This window comes from Carcharodon carcharias, chromosome 8 (genome assembly GCF_017639515.1).
Source record: "Carcharodon carcharias isolate sCarCar2 chromosome 8, sCarCar2.pri, whole genome shotgun sequence".
NCBI lineage: Eukaryota > Metazoa > Chordata > Chondrichthyes > Lamniformes > Lamnidae > Carcharodon > Carcharodon carcharias.
In genome coordinates, this window is record NC_054474.1 from 139691937 (window position 1) to 139709757 (window position 17821).

At 39.4% G+C, this 17821-nt stretch overlaps 1 protein-coding gene across 2 annotated transcripts in view; it reads right to left on the reverse strand.

Annotated features, from left to right (window-relative positions):
- Positions 1-17821, reverse strand: part of LOC121280818 (probable voltage-dependent N-type calcium channel subunit alpha-1B) — a 432340-nt gene that overhangs the window by 126135 nt on the left and 288384 nt on the right. For both annotated transcript variants that reach the window (XM_041193082.1, XM_041193081.1), the window contains exons 6-7: positions 11800-11891; positions 2127-2279 (exon numbers count right to left, since the gene is read on the reverse strand). In XM_041193082.1, the coding sequence (XP_041049016.1) occupies positions 2127-2279; positions 11800-11891 (245 nt within the window). The remainder of the gene's footprint in view (positions 1-2126; positions 2280-11799; positions 11892-17821) is intronic.

Genomic DNA, 17821 nt, shown 5'->3' on the forward strand with positions numbered 1-17821 from the left:
CTCTTGTTTGCCCTTTTTATCAGTACAATCTTTCCAACGGTTATGTCAGAACATTAAATTCCATATATAAACAAGTGGAAAAGGCATTTGGTAGAGTGCATATCTTCTCCATGCTCAGCTAAGTCAATATTATTACAATTACGCAGCTCTTCCTTGAGGTTTTTCTCTGCCTAGTCGATAATTTGTAAATACAAAGGTTTTCTTTTAATTAAGAGCTTCCATCTCACTGAACAGGCTTCAGGCAAATCCACATCCAACAACTTGCTCTAAAAACTCTGCACATAATTTGATAGCTGTGACAAATTACACCACAGCAGCTGAGACAATCAACAACATCCTAAACAAAACCACCCACAACATTCTAAAAAATAAAGTCAATTTGCTCTATCTCCCAATGTTAATGGATCCTTTAAAAAAATTCTGGAATCCGAATCAGATCCATTATTTACAGACAAGCAGAAGCAAAAACATTTTGTCTCCGCTCACCTTCAGTGGCAGAACCAGAATAGTTTTAAATATCAAACACCTGGTATCAAGAACCCTGTAACCACATCATTAAAAAATGTTAAAAGTGCAAGGTCCAACTAGTTTGCCTGCTACCTTCCTATTAATCGCACGATGCAACAATAACGGGACTTATTGTCTAATAGCAATCAATTTCTATCAATTATTCTACAACAGACTCGGACATAAAATGAGGAAAACTGTAAAGGTGGAAAGGTTTGGGAACTGTAGGTCCAAATTCACCTGTTCCTCCTAAGCCTACAACATTCACAGTGTCAAGCCTCACATTACTCCTATACTGTATCCCAGTTATTATTCTCTGAAATAAATTATCTCATGTCCATTTGAATAAATCAATACTAACTGCATATTCCAGCTTGCTAGACAGCCCTGTTCTATAGCTTGACCACGGTCACTGGTCACGTTCCACACCCCCAACACCAAAAACACATCACTCCCCTCCCCACCCCTGCAATCCCCTTTCAAAACATATGTCCTCCGGTTTTACTGTTCAGGTCATGGTCAAAGAGCTTGTCATGGTCTACATTATCTCGTCCAGTTACAACTCTAAAAACAGAAATTGTATCACTTCATGGAGTAACTGAGTGAACTGGGGTAAGGTCAAGACCTTAACTGACAAGAGAATGTTCAAATCCCTCAAATCCTGCAAGAGCATGGTTAGTTGTTACTAACAGCAATGGTTGCAGACTTCTTGCTTTTCATCATTGTCAAGTTAGCAGGAAAATGCATTTTCAGCAGGATTGGGTGAACTGTTACAATCAAACTACATATTCCTGAAAAAGTACAACTAACACAAGAGGAGGTGACTTCAATCTAGAACGACAAGAGGAATATTAGTCAGAATTAAGTCTTCCGGCTTCTGAAGATGAAACTAGTAATTATCAGATTAATTTATCAGAAGTGCTGTGCTGCTTTGGAAAGTCTTGCAAACAATTTCAGTTCCAGGAACATCACAATAGCCTGCTTGCAAATCCATTATCTAAACTGGAAAACAGATTGCACAGCACCAGGCATTCCAACTGCCACAGCACAACCATTTATACAGCAGTTTTACCACAGAGTTTAATGTAGAAAATGGATCATTTGTATTAAGCAACATACCCACATTTAACATTATCAATACTCCTTACTATTATTGCTATAAAATAGATTTTGATTATTCAATATAGATTTACTTCTGCATGTGCAATATTGAAAATCAGATCTAACACCATGGCTGCTACATTTAAATATGTTTTTTGATGTGACTATTATAGCTGTTAGCCGAGAATGGGTCACATAATTTTGTACTTCAATCCATCCTTATATCTGGTATTTGCAAGGGCATGTACCTAAACATATTTTTTAAAAGTACAGTTTTTTTTAACCAATGTATCTTTAAAACAAAGTGCAAATAATTTGCTTTTGTACACAGAATTATAATGCAATTGAAGCGGCCATTCACTGAGAGTTGTACAGAAGCTGCTCTAATTCTAGATGCATCAGGGAAATTTAAACAGCTAGAAATGAAGGAAAATTTTAATTGCTATTCAGCAATAACTGTTAACAGCATTCCAAAAACCCAACAGGCAACATTCTAATGCAACAATATTTTTCCTTACTTGTTTCCTCACTGAAGCAGGTTTGGTGAAATTTTCCCATGTAGAACTCCAGACCAATAATGGCAAACATTACGATCGCAAAGAACAAGAGAAGCCCAATCTGAAGCAGTGGGACCATGGCCTTCATTATCGACTTTAGTACAACTTGCAAACCTGATTGAAGAAAGATAAAGGAATTGATAGATGTTTGGCTTTGCAAGGGTACTAAGGGCCACAAAACCAAGGCAGGTAGATGGGATTACGATACAGATCAGATACGTCTGATTGAATGGCAGAACAAACTCAAGGGGCTGAATGGCCTATTCCCGTTCCTATGTTCCTGAATCAGCTAGTTTCTTGCAGACTCAATTCAAATTACATTTACCCTGTTGAAAAACATGCTTGATTCATAATTACACGTTCAAGCCTTTTATTTACAGAACATAATTAAATTGAAATGTTGGTGATTGTGAAAACTAGCGATGAAGAGAAAATTAATCTGTCGGTGCGTTTCAGTTAGAATATACTAAATGCAAATAAAATTAAAATACAGAGACAACTCATTTGAAAATATTTAATGGGTATCTCTCCAGCAAAAAAGGAAAAATATCCATATGAAATATAACATGCAGTTATCTGCATATATTTTAGATAACACCTTGCAGATAATTGTCTGTGTCAATAAAGACAAAAGCTCATTTTGAAAGTGTGCAAAGCATGAAATCTAAAAAAAATACTAGCGACTCTGGTGCTTAACTTGAATACTTTTTATTTCATGTGGAGAAATAGAAAACAAATATGTTGAAAGAAAAGCACTTGTACTTAACTTATCCAGCTACAGATCTCAGCAAGTGATCAGCAAGCATGATGGCTAAAAGTCAATGTCACAACAAATGCTGTTCTTCTTTAAGGAAGCAAGTATAAAGAAAGGATTGCTTGCTTATAAGAAATGAATTCTTCCTTAAACATTCTCCTTTGTATAAAATGAGACAAAAGCATAAGGAGTGATTTCTTAAGAGGCAGAGTGCCCTTCTATCCTAAATAATCAGTTAATGTGTAAATTGAACACAGCATTGACCTACCAAACAACAGATCCATTTATGATAGAGATCTAAGCAACAAGTGCTAAAGAAGAATGCCTGTGCGTGGTAGGAAAGGACATTTGCACAGCCCCTCATCACACTTTATTAATGCCACAAGGTGCTTCAAAATGGAGTATTATTCATTTTCTGCATGTGTTAACATTTGAGCCACAGACTTATTTTTCTGGTCTTTCTTAGGTTTCAAACATCTTGTTGAAGCTCTTAACATAAGATGAGAATTCTCCATTGTAATTAACATGTCAGCAGGGGATTGACCTGATGCCCTAGGAAGCCCTGGAGTATCTTATGCAAGCTTCCTTATATTCAGCCTAGACTATCTTTAACCATTTTTGATTTGAGAGTGCTCATTGAATCAAAGCACCACGGCTGATTATTTAGGACTAACAATGATTCATGTGTCTTTGAACTAGAAAACTGGAATAGAGCAGATGAGGTTCTGACAGCTCCTGCAGTGAAACATTATACCTGGATGAAGTCAGCCTGCAAGTTGGGAAATAACGCTGAACTCCACTTACTGTATGATAGATCTCTGTTTTCATAAAGTCTGAACGTACAAGATCAACTGAATAATGACGGAGATCATTTCTTCTCTTGGACCTGCCAGCTGCAAGTGCTGTCTGATCTTCCCTTTTGGCAGACAACCAAGAGGGTTAGATGGTTCCAGATGAAGCCTCCCCCTTCTCTTTACCAGCTGCAAACCCATTCCATCACCTTTCAAGAGTCCCAATCATCAGTCACACAGTATGCTTGTCTTCACTATATTACTGCATTGTCTCAGAGTTACAATCACTGGGTAGGATTTTCCATGCAGGCTTCTGAACCCCGTCAGACTGAAATGTGGGTCAGAAGCTCCCACTGGGCAGAATTTAATGTTTCCAATGGGGGTCTTGCCTCCTGGCTGGAGAATCAGGCACTTAAGTGGTCAGCATTGGGCCTCCCCTGGGTGAAGGACCCAAGGGTTGAAATGTCACCCACTGAAAGCTCTTGGCCTCTGTAACATACACTGGTTTGCCAATAGACTTTTGTATTCAAATTGTTAAACAAATTTACAAACATCTGCAGGAGAATGTGGACATGGGGGCGGTGGGGGAGGGGGGTGATTTTAGCTCTACCCAGCAGTGGGAAATTGAGTGAAAATCAGTAAATGGGCACTGAATTGAAATCATTATGATATATCTAACTGGGTAGCATGTTGACACTGAAAAAGAGCTGAGACCAAGAGTGTGATTTTAACCCATTCAAAACCACCCACTCACATAGAGTTAAAATTCTCAGGCTCAACTCCTCACTACTCCCAGTGTAGCTATCATGGATAAGGCAGTCTTTGATCATTTCTTTGCATTTCTATCTATCCGTAATTCCCTTCCCCCTTCCAACCTATCAACCTTATCTACATTGGCTTTCTGTTAAGCAATGCCTCAATGTTAAAATGTTCACCCTCATTTTCAATTCCCTCCATGGCCTGGCCCCTCTCTATCTCTTTAATCTCCTCCATCCCCACAACCCTCTGAGAATTTGATTTCTTCTGATTCTGGCCTCTTGAACATCCCTAATTTCAATTGCTCTATCGTTGGCTCTGCCTTCAGCTGCTTAAACCTTAAGCTCTGGAATTCCCTCCCTAACCTCTCCATTTCTCTACCTGACTTTCCTCCTTTAACACATTCCTTAAAACCTACCTTTTTGACCAAGCTTTTGGTCATCTGCCCTAATATCTCCTTATGTGAGTCATTTTGAAATTTTGTTGTTGTTGCTGTTGTGGAAAGCAAACAGCAATGCACGTGGAACTGGGTAGGGCTCAGTCAGTTAGACACTAGCTAATCATTTCTGAAACCATATTCACAATCAGCCCTGAACAAGTGGAATTAAATTCTTTTGAGTTTGGGTAGCTTTAATTATTTCGGAGTGGATCAATGGAAGTTTAAGCACAAATGGTCAGTGTCACACAAACACTGTCAACCTAAATGTCCTTGATCAACACATTTGAAGTTGTTCTCTAAGGCACATTGCTGGCAGTTGCATATAGGAAGCAAACTGTGCTATACCTCATCCATTCTCAGAACCGAACATCACTCAGACATTGAGCGCAAACACACAGGCGCAAGGCATAAAAAGCTCCATGCATCAGACGTGATCTCCAATCAATAGTGAAGCAAAGTGAACAGATGGTGGTGTGCTGGGCTTTGCCCAGAGATGCCATTAAAAATTCTATATAGCATAGAAAGCATCTGCTTGTTGCTGGCCATTAAGTAGTGGTGGAAGACAAGATGCTGGATGCAACTTAGCCTGGATGGGAAGGAGAAAGTAAAAATTTAAATATGAGAAAGGCATGGTTTCATCTAATTTGACTGGAAAAGGAAGACCCATAGCATATGAAGAGGTTGGAAATGAAGCTTCATTGATAACTTGCTTCAAAAATGTGAGCATTCCTGTTTCTCCATTTATCATTTTGAAAGCAGTAAACAGAATGAAAAAGATATATTTAGTAGCCACTAGAAGAATTTAGTCCACAAATGAATAAACAATATATAAAAGATTAGGGATTTTAATGCAACCAAAGTTAGCCTTTTAGAATATATCCAGTTGGTTGAAAAGGGTAAGAAGTAAAACTGCAAAACGCGTTCATTGTCAGCTGACCAAACAGTAGAAGATTCCCTGCACCAGTTCACACGTCAGTTTTAACAATCCACAACTGTACATTCAATTTTTTACAAGCTGTATTTTGAATGTTAAAGGGGAGGTTTAACCATAAAAACAATTATAAATTAAGACACTATGGAATTAGGCAATTAAAAAAATGCCACTACCTAATTATTTTTGTTTAAATGCCAGTCCTGATAGAAAAGTAGTGATTCATGACCAGCGAAGGAGAGTGTAGGAACTTAATGATACATTATAGATTTTACCTTGGCTTTCTGTTGTCAATAATCAAATGGTGTTCTAAGATTCTACAAAACAACAACAATTTATATTTATCTAGTATCTTTAACATAATAAAATGTCCCACGGTGTTCCACAGGAGCATTTTAAAACAAAATATGACACTGAGTCACATAAGTAGGCCAGTTGACCTAATATTAGGTCAGTTGAGCGAAAGCTTGGTCAAAGAAGTCGTTTTAACAAGTGTCTTCCAGAAAGTGAGGTAGAGAGACAGAGAGGTGTAAAAAGGGAATTCCAGAGCTGAGGGCTGAGGCAACTGAAGACACGGCCACCAACTGTGGAGTGATTAAAATTGGGATTCTCAGGAGGCCAGAATTAGATGAGTGTGACGACCTTTGAGGATTATAGGGTGGAGGAGATTACAGAAAAAGGGAGGCCAAGGCCATAGAGGGATTTAAAAACAAGAATGAGAATTTTAAAATCAAGACATTGCTTGATGGGGAGCCTAGCCACCAACACTCAGTTGAATCATATTGCTCTAGAGGAAAATGCAGGCAGCTGAAATGTATCCACTGGTGCAAACAGTTCTATTATTAACTGCTCAAAAACAACAACAACTTGTATTTATATAGTGCCTTTAATGCAATAAAACATCCCAAGGCGCTTCCCTGGAGCATTATCAAACAAAACTTGACATGGAGCCATACAAGGAGATACTGAGGTAAATGACCAAAAGCTTATACAAAGCGATAGGTTTGAAAGAGTTTGTTTTTTTTGTTCTTTCACAGCATGTGGATGCTGCTGGCTAGGCCAGTATTTATTGCCCATCACCAATTACCCTTGTGAAACTGGTGGTGAGCTGCCTTCTTGAACTGCTCCAGTGTATGTGGTGTAGATACACCTACACTGCTGTAAGGGAAAGACTTCCAGGATTTTGACCCGTCAGTAATACAGGAACGGTGATATAGTTCCAAGTCAGGATGGTATGTGGCTTGGAGGGGAACTTGCAGGTGGTGGTGTTCCTATGCATCTGCTGTCCTTGTCCTTCTAGGTGGTACAGGTCACAGATTTGGAAGGTGTTGTCCAAGGAGCCTTAGTGAGCTACTGCAATGTATCTTGTAGATGGCATACACTGCTGCTACTGTGTGCCAGTGGTGGAGGGAGTGAATGTTGAAGGTGGTGGATTTGTCCTGGATGGTGTAGAGCTTCTTGAGTGTTGTTGGACCTGCACTCATCCAAGCAAATGGAGAGGATTCCATCGTGTTCCTGGCTTTTCCCTTGTCGATGGTGTGCAGGCTTTGGGAAGTCAGGAAATGAGTTACTCACTGCAGAATTCCCAGCCTCTAATCTGCTCTTGGATGGTCCAGTTCAGTTTCTGGTCAATGGTAGTCCCCAGGATATTGGTAGTGGGGGATTCAGTGATGGTATTGCCATTGAATGTCAAGTGGAGGTGGCTGGATTCTCTCTTGTTGAAGATGTCCATTGCCTGGCACTTGTGTGGCATGGATGTTACTTGTCACTTATCAGTCCAAGCTTGAATGTTGTCCAGGTCCCACTGTATATGGACATAGACTGCTTTAGTATCTGAGGAGTTACAAATGGTGCTGAACATTGTGCAATCATCAGCAAACATCACCACTTCTGACCTTATGATGCAGGGAAGGTCATTGATGAAGCATCCGGAGATGGTTGGACCTAGGACACTACCCTGAGGTACTCCTGCAGTGATGACCTGGGACTTAAATGATTGACCTGCAACAAACACAACAACCTTCGTTCATGCTAAGAATGTCTCCAACCAGTGGAAAGTTTTTCCCCTTATTCCCATTGACTCCAGTTTTGCTAGGGCTCCTTGAATCCAAACTTGGTCAAATGTTGCCTTGACGTCAAGGGCTGTCACTCTCACCTCCCCTCTTGAGTTCTACTCTTTTGTCCATGTTTGGATCAAGGCTGTAATGAGATCAGAAGCTGAGTGGCCCTGGTGGAACCCAAACTAAGCAGGTTATTCTTGAGTAGTTGCTGCTTGATAACACTGTCGATGACAGTGAGTAGATTGAGGGGGCGAAAATTGGCTAGGTTGAATTTGTCCTGCTTTTTGTGCATAGGACATGCCTGGGCAATTTTCCACATTGCCGGGTAGATGCCAGTGTTGTAGCTGCACTGGAATAGCTAGGCTAGGGGCCCAGATAGTTCTGGAGCACAAGTCTTCAGTACTATCGCCAGAATGTTGTCAGAGCCCATAGCCTTTGCGCTGTCCAACGCCTTCAGCAATTTCTTGATATCATATGAAGTGAATTGAATTGGCTGAAAATTGGCATCTGTGATGCTGGGTCCTCAGGAATAAGCGAGATGGATCATCCACTTGGCACTGCTGACTAAAGATGGTTGCAAATACTTTAGCCTTGTCTTTTGCATTGATGTGTTGGGCTCTTCTAACATTGAGAATGGGGATATTTGTGGAGCCTCCTCCTCCAGTTAATTGTTTAATTGTCTGCCACCATTTATGACTGTATGTGGCAGGACTGCAGAGCTTAGATCTGATTCATTGGTTGTAGGATCATTTAGCTCTGTCTATCATGTGCTGTTTCCGCTGTTTGGCATTCAAGTAGTCCTGCATTTAAGTATGCCTGCTGCTGCTGCTCCTGGAATGCCCTCCTACACTGTCCATTGAACCAGGGTTGATCCCCCGGCTTGGTGGTAATGGTAGAATGTGTGATTCGCCGGGCCATGAGGTTACAGATTGTGGTTGTATACAATTCTGTTCCTACTGATATGCTCAGTCTTGAGTTATGAGACCTGTTCTAAATCTATCCCACTTAGCATGTTGGTATTAATGTATATAATATTATAGGAAAATATTTTTCTTTTACAATAGAGGTTTAGTCTGTGGGTGTGTCTTAATCAGATTAAAACCAGCTAGTCTGGGAACTTTGATGTGTACTAGTTTTGAGATGTAAACCGAGAGGTAGAGTGCATTTGCATTTTTTGAATAGAGAATACAAGAAGTGGGGTGAAAACTACCCCCTAGCTAGCATATACCAAGCAATATTTACTAATAAAATTGGTACTATGAAAGGAGTTTTATTATTTAAAAAGTGGAGTTCAAAGAGGCTGGTAATACAATGAGAATTTGCATTCAGCAGTTTGTGTGTGTAGAGCAGAGGTGATGTAAAAACAACTGTATCAAAAGCTGCAAGCCTTCAACTGTCTCCACAGGAACCAAAGTGACAAGAAGCTCATTTTGAATTCATAAGGTGAAAATGCTTTGCCTGGTGTCTGGTTGAGCCTATGGATTGCTGTTGCCTTAATGGAGATTAGTTTGGGAATTTGTTAAAAGTTATGATCATAGTAACTTGTAGCCATGTGTATATATTTAACTTGTGTAACTTAATAAAATGTTTCATTTAGCTTAATACAAAACCTCTTGAGAACAGGTGGTATGATTCCTGAATCAAGAGTTGCATCTCAAACATAACGCTTAAAATTATAGGTTATGACAGTTGTTTAAAGTTTCCATCTGGGATTTTTATAGATAACTCAGCTTTACCAACTGCTGGATCATAACAGAGGGTATCCTCAATGTGAAGATGGGACTTCGTCTCTACAAGGACTGTGCGCTGGTCACTTCTACCAAAACTGTCATGGACAGATGCATCTGCGACAGGTAAATTGGTGGGGCCAGGTTCAAGCAGGTTTTTCCCTCTTGTGGGTTCCTTCACCCTGAAATGAGAGAACTTCTCAAGTGACGGTTGTCTTGCTTTGCCGTGGCCTTGTGCTGCACCATCTCATTTTTTTTCTCTTCTCAATTCTTTCTGCTTCCGAGTGCATCTTTTAATTCTGACTAAGTTTGTAGCATGCCCTGCACCCAGTCTAGCAGCTCTGCCCTTTAGGACTCAGCCAGCTCGGTTGGTAGTGGTACTACTGTGCCACTCCTGTTGATGAACACTGAAGACCCCCAACCTTTGTCCTTGCCACCCTCAGTTCTTCTTCCAAGTAGTATTCAACATGGAGCAGTAAGGTATAATTCCTCCACGATTCATCAGCTGAGGGGGTGGACCATAGGTGGTAACCAGCAGCAGCTTTCCATGCCCATGTTTGACCTGATGCCATGAGACTTCATGGGGTCCGGAGCCGATGTTGAGAACTCCCAGGGCAACTCCCTCCTGAAGGTATACCGCTGTGCTGCCACCTCTGGTGGGTCTGTCATCCCAATGGGAATGGACATACCCAGGAATGGTGATAATTGTGTCTGGGACATTGTCTGTAAGGTATAATTCCACGAGTATGACTGTCAGGCTGTTGCTTGTCTTGTCTATGGAACAGTTCTCCAAATTTTCACTGAAGTTATTAGTAAGAAGAATTTTGCAGGGTCGACAGGGCAGGGTGTGCCATTGTCATTTCCAGTACCTAGGTCGATGACGATTGCTCTGCCCGCTTTGATATAACTGAGTGGCTTGCTCGGTCATTTACAAGTAAATTTAAGAATCAACCACACTGCTGTGGGTCTGGAATCACATGTGGCCCAGGTCTGGTAAGGTCAGCACATTTCCTTCCGTAAAGGACATCAGTGAACCAGATGGGTTTTTATGACAGTTTTATGACAATTATGGTAATGGTTTCATGATCACCATGACTGAGACTGTCTTATACTTTCAGATTTATTAATTGCATTTAAACTCCACCAGCTGCCATGGTGGGATTTGAACCTGTGCCCCCACCAGAACATTAGCCTGGGCCTCTGGGTTGCTAATCCAGTGAGATTACCACTATGCCATCGCCTCCCCTTCATAAAAGAGGAAGAGAGGAGGAGAGGTTTAGGGAAACAATTCCAGAGATTAGGGCCTAGCAGGTGAAAGCACAGCCTCGAATAATCAAACAATTAAAATTAGGGATGTTGTGGAGGCGAGAAATGGAAATATCTCAGAGGGTTGAAGGATGGAGGAGATTATAAAAAAGGGAGGGGTGAAGCCAAAGAGGAAACAGTGAGAATTTTAAAATCAAGACATTGTTTTTAGGAGTCAAAGTAGGTCAGGGATTAAAGATGAATGATACTTGGTGCGACTTAAGAAAAGAGCAGCAGAGTTTTGGAAGACCGCAAGTTTACAGAGGATAGGATGTGGAAGACCATCCAGGAGTGCCCTGAATAGTCAAACTTGGAGGTAACAAAGGCATGAAAGAGGATTTCAGCAGCAGATGAGCTGAAACGGAGGTGATGTTGGGCAATGATAGACAGGGGGAAGTAACGGCCTTAGTGACTTGTGGGTGGAAGTTCATCTTGGGGTCAGACATGACACCAATGTTGCAAATCTCAGACTGTTGGCAGGGAGAGGGGTGGAGTCAGTATCTGGGGAATGGAATTTGAACCAAAATGTATGGTTTCAGTCTTCCCAATATTTGATTGAAATAGGTTTCTGTTCAGTCAGTATTGGATGTGGGGTAAGCAGTCTGATAATTCAGCAACAGTGGAGGAGTTGAGAAAGATGGTGGTGAGATAAAGCTGGATGCCATCAGTGCATATGCTGTGCTTTCAGATATATGTAAACAAGTAATAGGAGAGCGTCAAGGAGAGATCCTAAATAGATAGATTCTACAGCTGTATTTGATGTGAATGTTTTTAATATGAAAAATGAAATGCTTCTACAGAACATATAATACTAGTTCTTAGACAGGAAAAATCTAATTTAAAAATAATGTAATCCAGTTGTTTAACGTACTTGGAATTCCTGATACAAGTTTCAATGGTCGTAGCACTCGGACAGCCCTCAAGGTCCTCAGATCAAAGTCCGTTCCAACAGTGGCTAAAATCCTGCACAATAATAAAGATTTGAACATTAACTTTCCTGTAAAATCACCGCACAAAAAATAGAAACAATTACACAGGAAACTATGTCTGAATAGATAAAATGAACCTAAAATATCAACATTCCCCAATACATCATTGCCTAAAAAAGAGCAAGACAGCATTTGCAAATTCAGATCCATTCATCCAAATTCCTATTTTTGGTGGATCTTTTGTGTGGTGGACTTTCCCACTTGGTAATGGTTTGGGCGTATCTCAATCCATTTTTTGCCAGACCCTTATAGGAGATTGAGGGACAAATAGGGGAAGGAAGGGAAGGAGACAGAAGCTGCTTTAAAAAAGCTTTCATGCCATACTTATGCAAAGTTCACAAATTCTGGCTGGCTGCCAGAAAGATACTGTTTTTTTTTAACAGATTCAGCATAATAGGCATCCTTCATGGATCTGACAGGTTCACTGGAGATTGGCGCTAACTCAAAACCAATATAAAAATAACTAGTGACCTTGGGAGTGAAATTGGTCCTCACCAGTAGTGCAGTATATTCCATTACAGAAAGCCAATTGGTTAAGGATAGAACTGGAGCCAATATTTACATACTTTTATATTTATTTATGGATTTATACATAATAAACATACACCCCCTAGCTCAACAATTGCAGTTTAGTCTGTCTATTTTTTTTAATCAGGGCCCAAATGTATGCCCACCACTTACATACAGTTAAACACAATTGATATGCAGTTAACACAACATGTCCTCAAAGTGAATTGGCAGTCTGTTTTACCAAGTGTCCCTTTTGTGTCCATTGACTTCAATAAAATAAAATGAAGTACTGTGTAAAACAGGTTTCTAATTCACTATGAATGTGTTGTGTGCTACCGGCAAAGACCAATTTTACCCACTCTCATTCTATTAGTATCCTGACCTTTAAGTTCATCTCTCGAATCCAGATCTGAATCCACCCTGGGATTCAGATCTGGACTCGAGAGATGAACTTAATAGTTTCCCTAATCCACATTTCTATCAAATCCCAGATTCTACTCAAATGCCAGAGCAGACTTGTTAAACTTTGTTTTTTCTTGTTACTTTTATTCTGTTGCATGATCTGGCTTTTGGCAAACCCCTGATTTTCAAAGATATGGCATTAATTTAATATTGAAGTAAGTGATTTTCAGTTTGTAGAAACATTTTGTTGCCATTTGCACTTGATATTGTGGATAAAGCATCTATCAACGGGTTAATTAGAAGACTTTGTTCTTCAAAGACTCAGGAGTGAAGTGAGGTTCAATGGACAAATGGCTTATTTATTTATTTTAGTATACAGGAACTTTAAAACACAAAACATAAAGTAACATTTATTTTCCTGTCGAACCCTTCTAGGTTTTACATCATACTGCGCTAAGCCAAGTCAATAAATGCCCACCTCTGTAACCTCCTTGAACCCTACATCTCTGCACTGTTTCAGGTCTGGCATCGTCTGCACCCAGGTTTTCATTGCTCCCCCATTGGCATTTGTGCTTTCAGCTGCCTAGGCCCTAAACTTCCTGCCTAAACTCTCTCTCCCCCTTTAAGATGTTCTTTAAATCTTAGATCTTTGGCCAAGCTGTCCTAATATTTCATGTGGCTTGCTGTCAAATTTTATTTAATACTGCCCCTATGAAGCACTTGGGATGTTTTATTATTAAAGGCGCTGCATAAATGCACATCATTATTGTTGATACTGGTCAGTGTTATGTTACATTCTTATACAGCTAATTATATGAACAAATTATAAATGCATAGCCCAGTACTATCAAAATAAAGGAAGCGATAGAAATGGCATTATTGCACACAGATTAGCAATTGTGCTCACCTACACAAGTCATGACTACACACCAAAGGTGATCAATTTAGCATGTATCCAGGATGTGAATAGTGTGATCGTTCATTCTTTCTAGTATTGTGCACAATGGTGATGGTGGGTGGGGAGGGGAATGTAATTTTCAACTTGGTCTTCTGGGCAATAATCCAGTAGAGCAGATCAGCCATTTGAACATGCCTGACTTTTGTTGCCCAAGCAGCGACATTGAAAATTAGTCCCAATAATTGCTAGTATATAGTATATAGCTCCATATTCAGGTATGATAACTTAAACATCTTTTTACACACATCAACTGTGTGTAAAAAAAGTATTGTTCACTCTTTCACATTATTGTCCGTATGGTGATAAACCAGGACTGTCATATAAACCCATCTTGCAGATATTAAATCAGCGAGCTATTGCATGTTGATTTAAAATTCAACGTTTTTTTTCTCTAGACATCAGTGAGATATGTTCTATTATCACCAATGATTTCTCACTGGAATCACAGTCCTCCATTAAAAGATTCAGAACATTTCTAATTTTTCAAGTAAATTTGTCTCAGCTCAAACAAGACAAATACTGAATGCAGTTGGTAGACAGTAAAAGTATTTCCAGCAACTCTAAGCTTCATGAATTGAGTGGTTATATAAAATAATATCCTTAGACTTCATCTCTGGGCAGCATAAAATGCTTTGAGTAACTAATGTATTTGGTAATGCACTGTTTTATGATTATACTGCTCAACTGCAGTCAACGTTTGTAAATTAGTGTTTATGAAAAATATAGTATGTGCAGAATCATGGAATCATACATCACAGAAGGAGACCATTTGAACGGTGCCAGCTCTTTGAAAGAGACGTTCAAGCAGTTTCACACTCCTGCCACTGTCCGTTGTGGCTCGATAACACCCTCATGTCTAATTCACAAGGTTCTGTGCTCCTCAGGACTTGAGCGCAAAAACCAAGGCTGACACCCCAGTGCAGTGCTGAGGGAGCACTGCACTGTTGGAGGTGTCATCCTTTGGAAGAGACATTAAACCGCCTGCTCAAGTGGATGTAAAGGATCCCATGGCACTATTTCAAAGAAGACCAAAGGAATTATTTATCCCTCAATCAACATTAAGAAAAATTATCTTGACGTTATCACATTGCTGTTTGTGGGACTTCACCAAATGCAAACTGGTCACTGTATTTTGTACGTTACAACAGTGACTACATTTCAAAAACTGTCAAGTGCTTTGAGACATTCAGTGGTCATGAAGAGCACTATATAAATACAAGTCTTTCTTCTTATGCTGCTTTTTCTCCATCACCCTACCGATTTTTCCCTTTCATGTATTGACACAGTTCCATTTTGAAAGCTACTATTGAATTTGCTTCCAGTACCCTTTAAGGCGGTGCCTTAAAACAACTCTCGACCTCTGGTTCTTTTGCTAGTAGACTGAACAAGATTATCCAAAATTCTTTACAGCACTATTGTGTAATCTCTGTCAAGTATAGTTCTGCAATGTACACTAACTATAGGATAAAGACAAATAGTTATGGCGGAGTTCAATTAGAATTGATTCTTTTGTCCCTTTGGTGAAAGAGTATTACTTTATATTCCCTGAAAATGTTATAACACACCAGTAATAAGTAAAAGTAATTATTGTTGAGTGCAAATATCTCTTCTATCTTATACTTACATAAGCAATTAGGTAACACGATGCTTCAAGAAAAGACGGGCACAACCAACAGCTAACCACATTTGAACATAAAGTGGTTATTGACCACAAAGGGTGTACTTTAGGGGAAGAATACAAGAAAAAGCGTCTGACTCTTCAGCCTGTGCTAGTCCAGATGAAGACTGCCTTCCATTTGAATGCTGAAAGCACAGATCATTTTTCACATCACATCCAAATGTTAAACCCATTACACTTCTGCCTTCCTTGTGCTGGGGATTGAATCTTGCCACACACACTTCCCATTCAGTTGGTTAGATCTAGCATTTTGATGCAGATACATTAAATTAAAGCCAAAACACAAATCTTCAAAATTAAATACAGAAACATCAGAACTCAAATCAACACACACCCTGATGAATCCTGAGTAGGGGCAACTGAAATTTTGTACCCATAATATAAGCAGCAGATTATAGCATATCTGAGATGACTAGGCTTCCATAATATTTCACTTTTTCATCAGAATAATTATGACAGCAAAGGCTAGGACTGCATAGAATACGGGATGAAGCACATTTGCATTGAGTACCAGTGGCAACAAGAAAAAGGAATACAAGTTTTAATTTTTTGGTGTGCTACTAATGGTTGTTTTGCTTGATTCTGATTCTCAACACTCCGTAGCCTATCTCTAAGTTGAAGCCCAGTTACTAAGCAGAAGTTAACAAAATAAAAGTATGGGGCTCTCCAGTTTTCTTGAAATCTCGATTCAGTACCTCCCCTTGCAATCTGGATCACACTATATGGGGAATCTTGGACAGAAACCAAATCTCACAACTCTGTCATACAATATTTGCAGCTCAGAAACATATCCTTTTTCAGGATATCTATATGCACATAATCAAATACGTTGTCCTGGCTCACTTAAATTTGCAATGCTTTTTTTCTTTTCTCCACATCTTTTGGTCTCTCATCAGAGTTCAAGTTGATAACACTGTAAAAAAAACCACTAATAGAATTCTAGTTTTAACTCTCATGAGGTATAAAATATTAAAGGCAAGAAATACTAATAAGCTTATATAAAATCCTAAGTTAGAGTACCATGTGCATTATTTGAGTTCACACTAGAGGACAGGAATTGGCGATTTAGAGAGTATACAACACAGAATAATCAGAATTTTCCCGGTTATGAGGGAAGAAAAAGGAAAGACACAGATTGTGGAGCTTCTGAAATTGTGAAAGGATATTTTAGGGTGGATAGAACCAGATTGCTTCCAGGGGTTGAGAAGTCAAGAAGGAAGGGACGTTGTTACAACATTAATTATAAGTAATTTAGAGCATAGGACAGGGAAACTTCTTCACAGAGAGTTGTGAGGCTGTGGAATTCACTTCCAAGGTTAAAGGTTGAGACAGAAAATATGTTAACATTCAAGATTAGATTGGATAGATGAATAATGGAAAAGGATTTGAAGGGATATAGAAACAGGGTGGATAAATGTGATTAGAACTATTTGTTTATGTGGAGGGTAAATACAGACACGATTGTTGGGTTGAATGTTCTATTTCCATGTTGCAACTTCTAAGTATTTCCATGGGGACCCCAATCACAACTCTGTCCAAAGGAACAAATAGATCAACTGTTTCCAGCTTTCAGGCCATGTTGAAATCTTCCAAATCAAACATGGGATACCAGTCCATATGTCTCATTATCCAATTCTTTCTCCCTTCATCCCAAAAGGAAGCATCAAATTTCACCTAATGGCAAGCAATGTGTGGGGAATTATTAGTGTGATTTTCTGCAGCGTCAATATTTATACCATCGCTTGCAATCATTTTAGCTTGGGAGAATTTTTACCCACATCACAGGTTCTCCATGTAACAACTAATTATTTTTGTCTTTTGGGAGCACAAAATATATTCTATCTTCTTTGCGCTAAGTGTGGGGATCACTCTTAGAATATCTCATCACAAAGAATAAAAAACCAAAGATTGGTCTGCAGTGCCAAATGTGGGATGTTCTTGACCATGACCAGTCTATGAAAAGTAAACAGTAAGCAACACAAAGAAAGAGAAAACTGCACACTGAGTCATCCAAGACTACTCTCATATTTGTAGAGTAAAGGGTTAATAGTTATGTTAATTAGACAATCATGTTAATGATGATGTAAGCATGACATCACGGTCAGATGACCAAGAGGCTCCAAGAGAACAAGACAAAGAATAATCTGTGTATAGAGAGCAATGTACTTATCATGAGGTCTCGGATGTAAATAGTTCTACATAAGCAGTTTCAAGAAAAACTAGATGCCAATTATCTCCAAATCACTCACAGAGTAAGAGTAACCTCATTGAGCCAGAACACCAAACAAGTAAAGGGCAACTAGCATAAACCATGGTGATGATGGCCCAAAATACTACACATTCCAAAAAACATTTA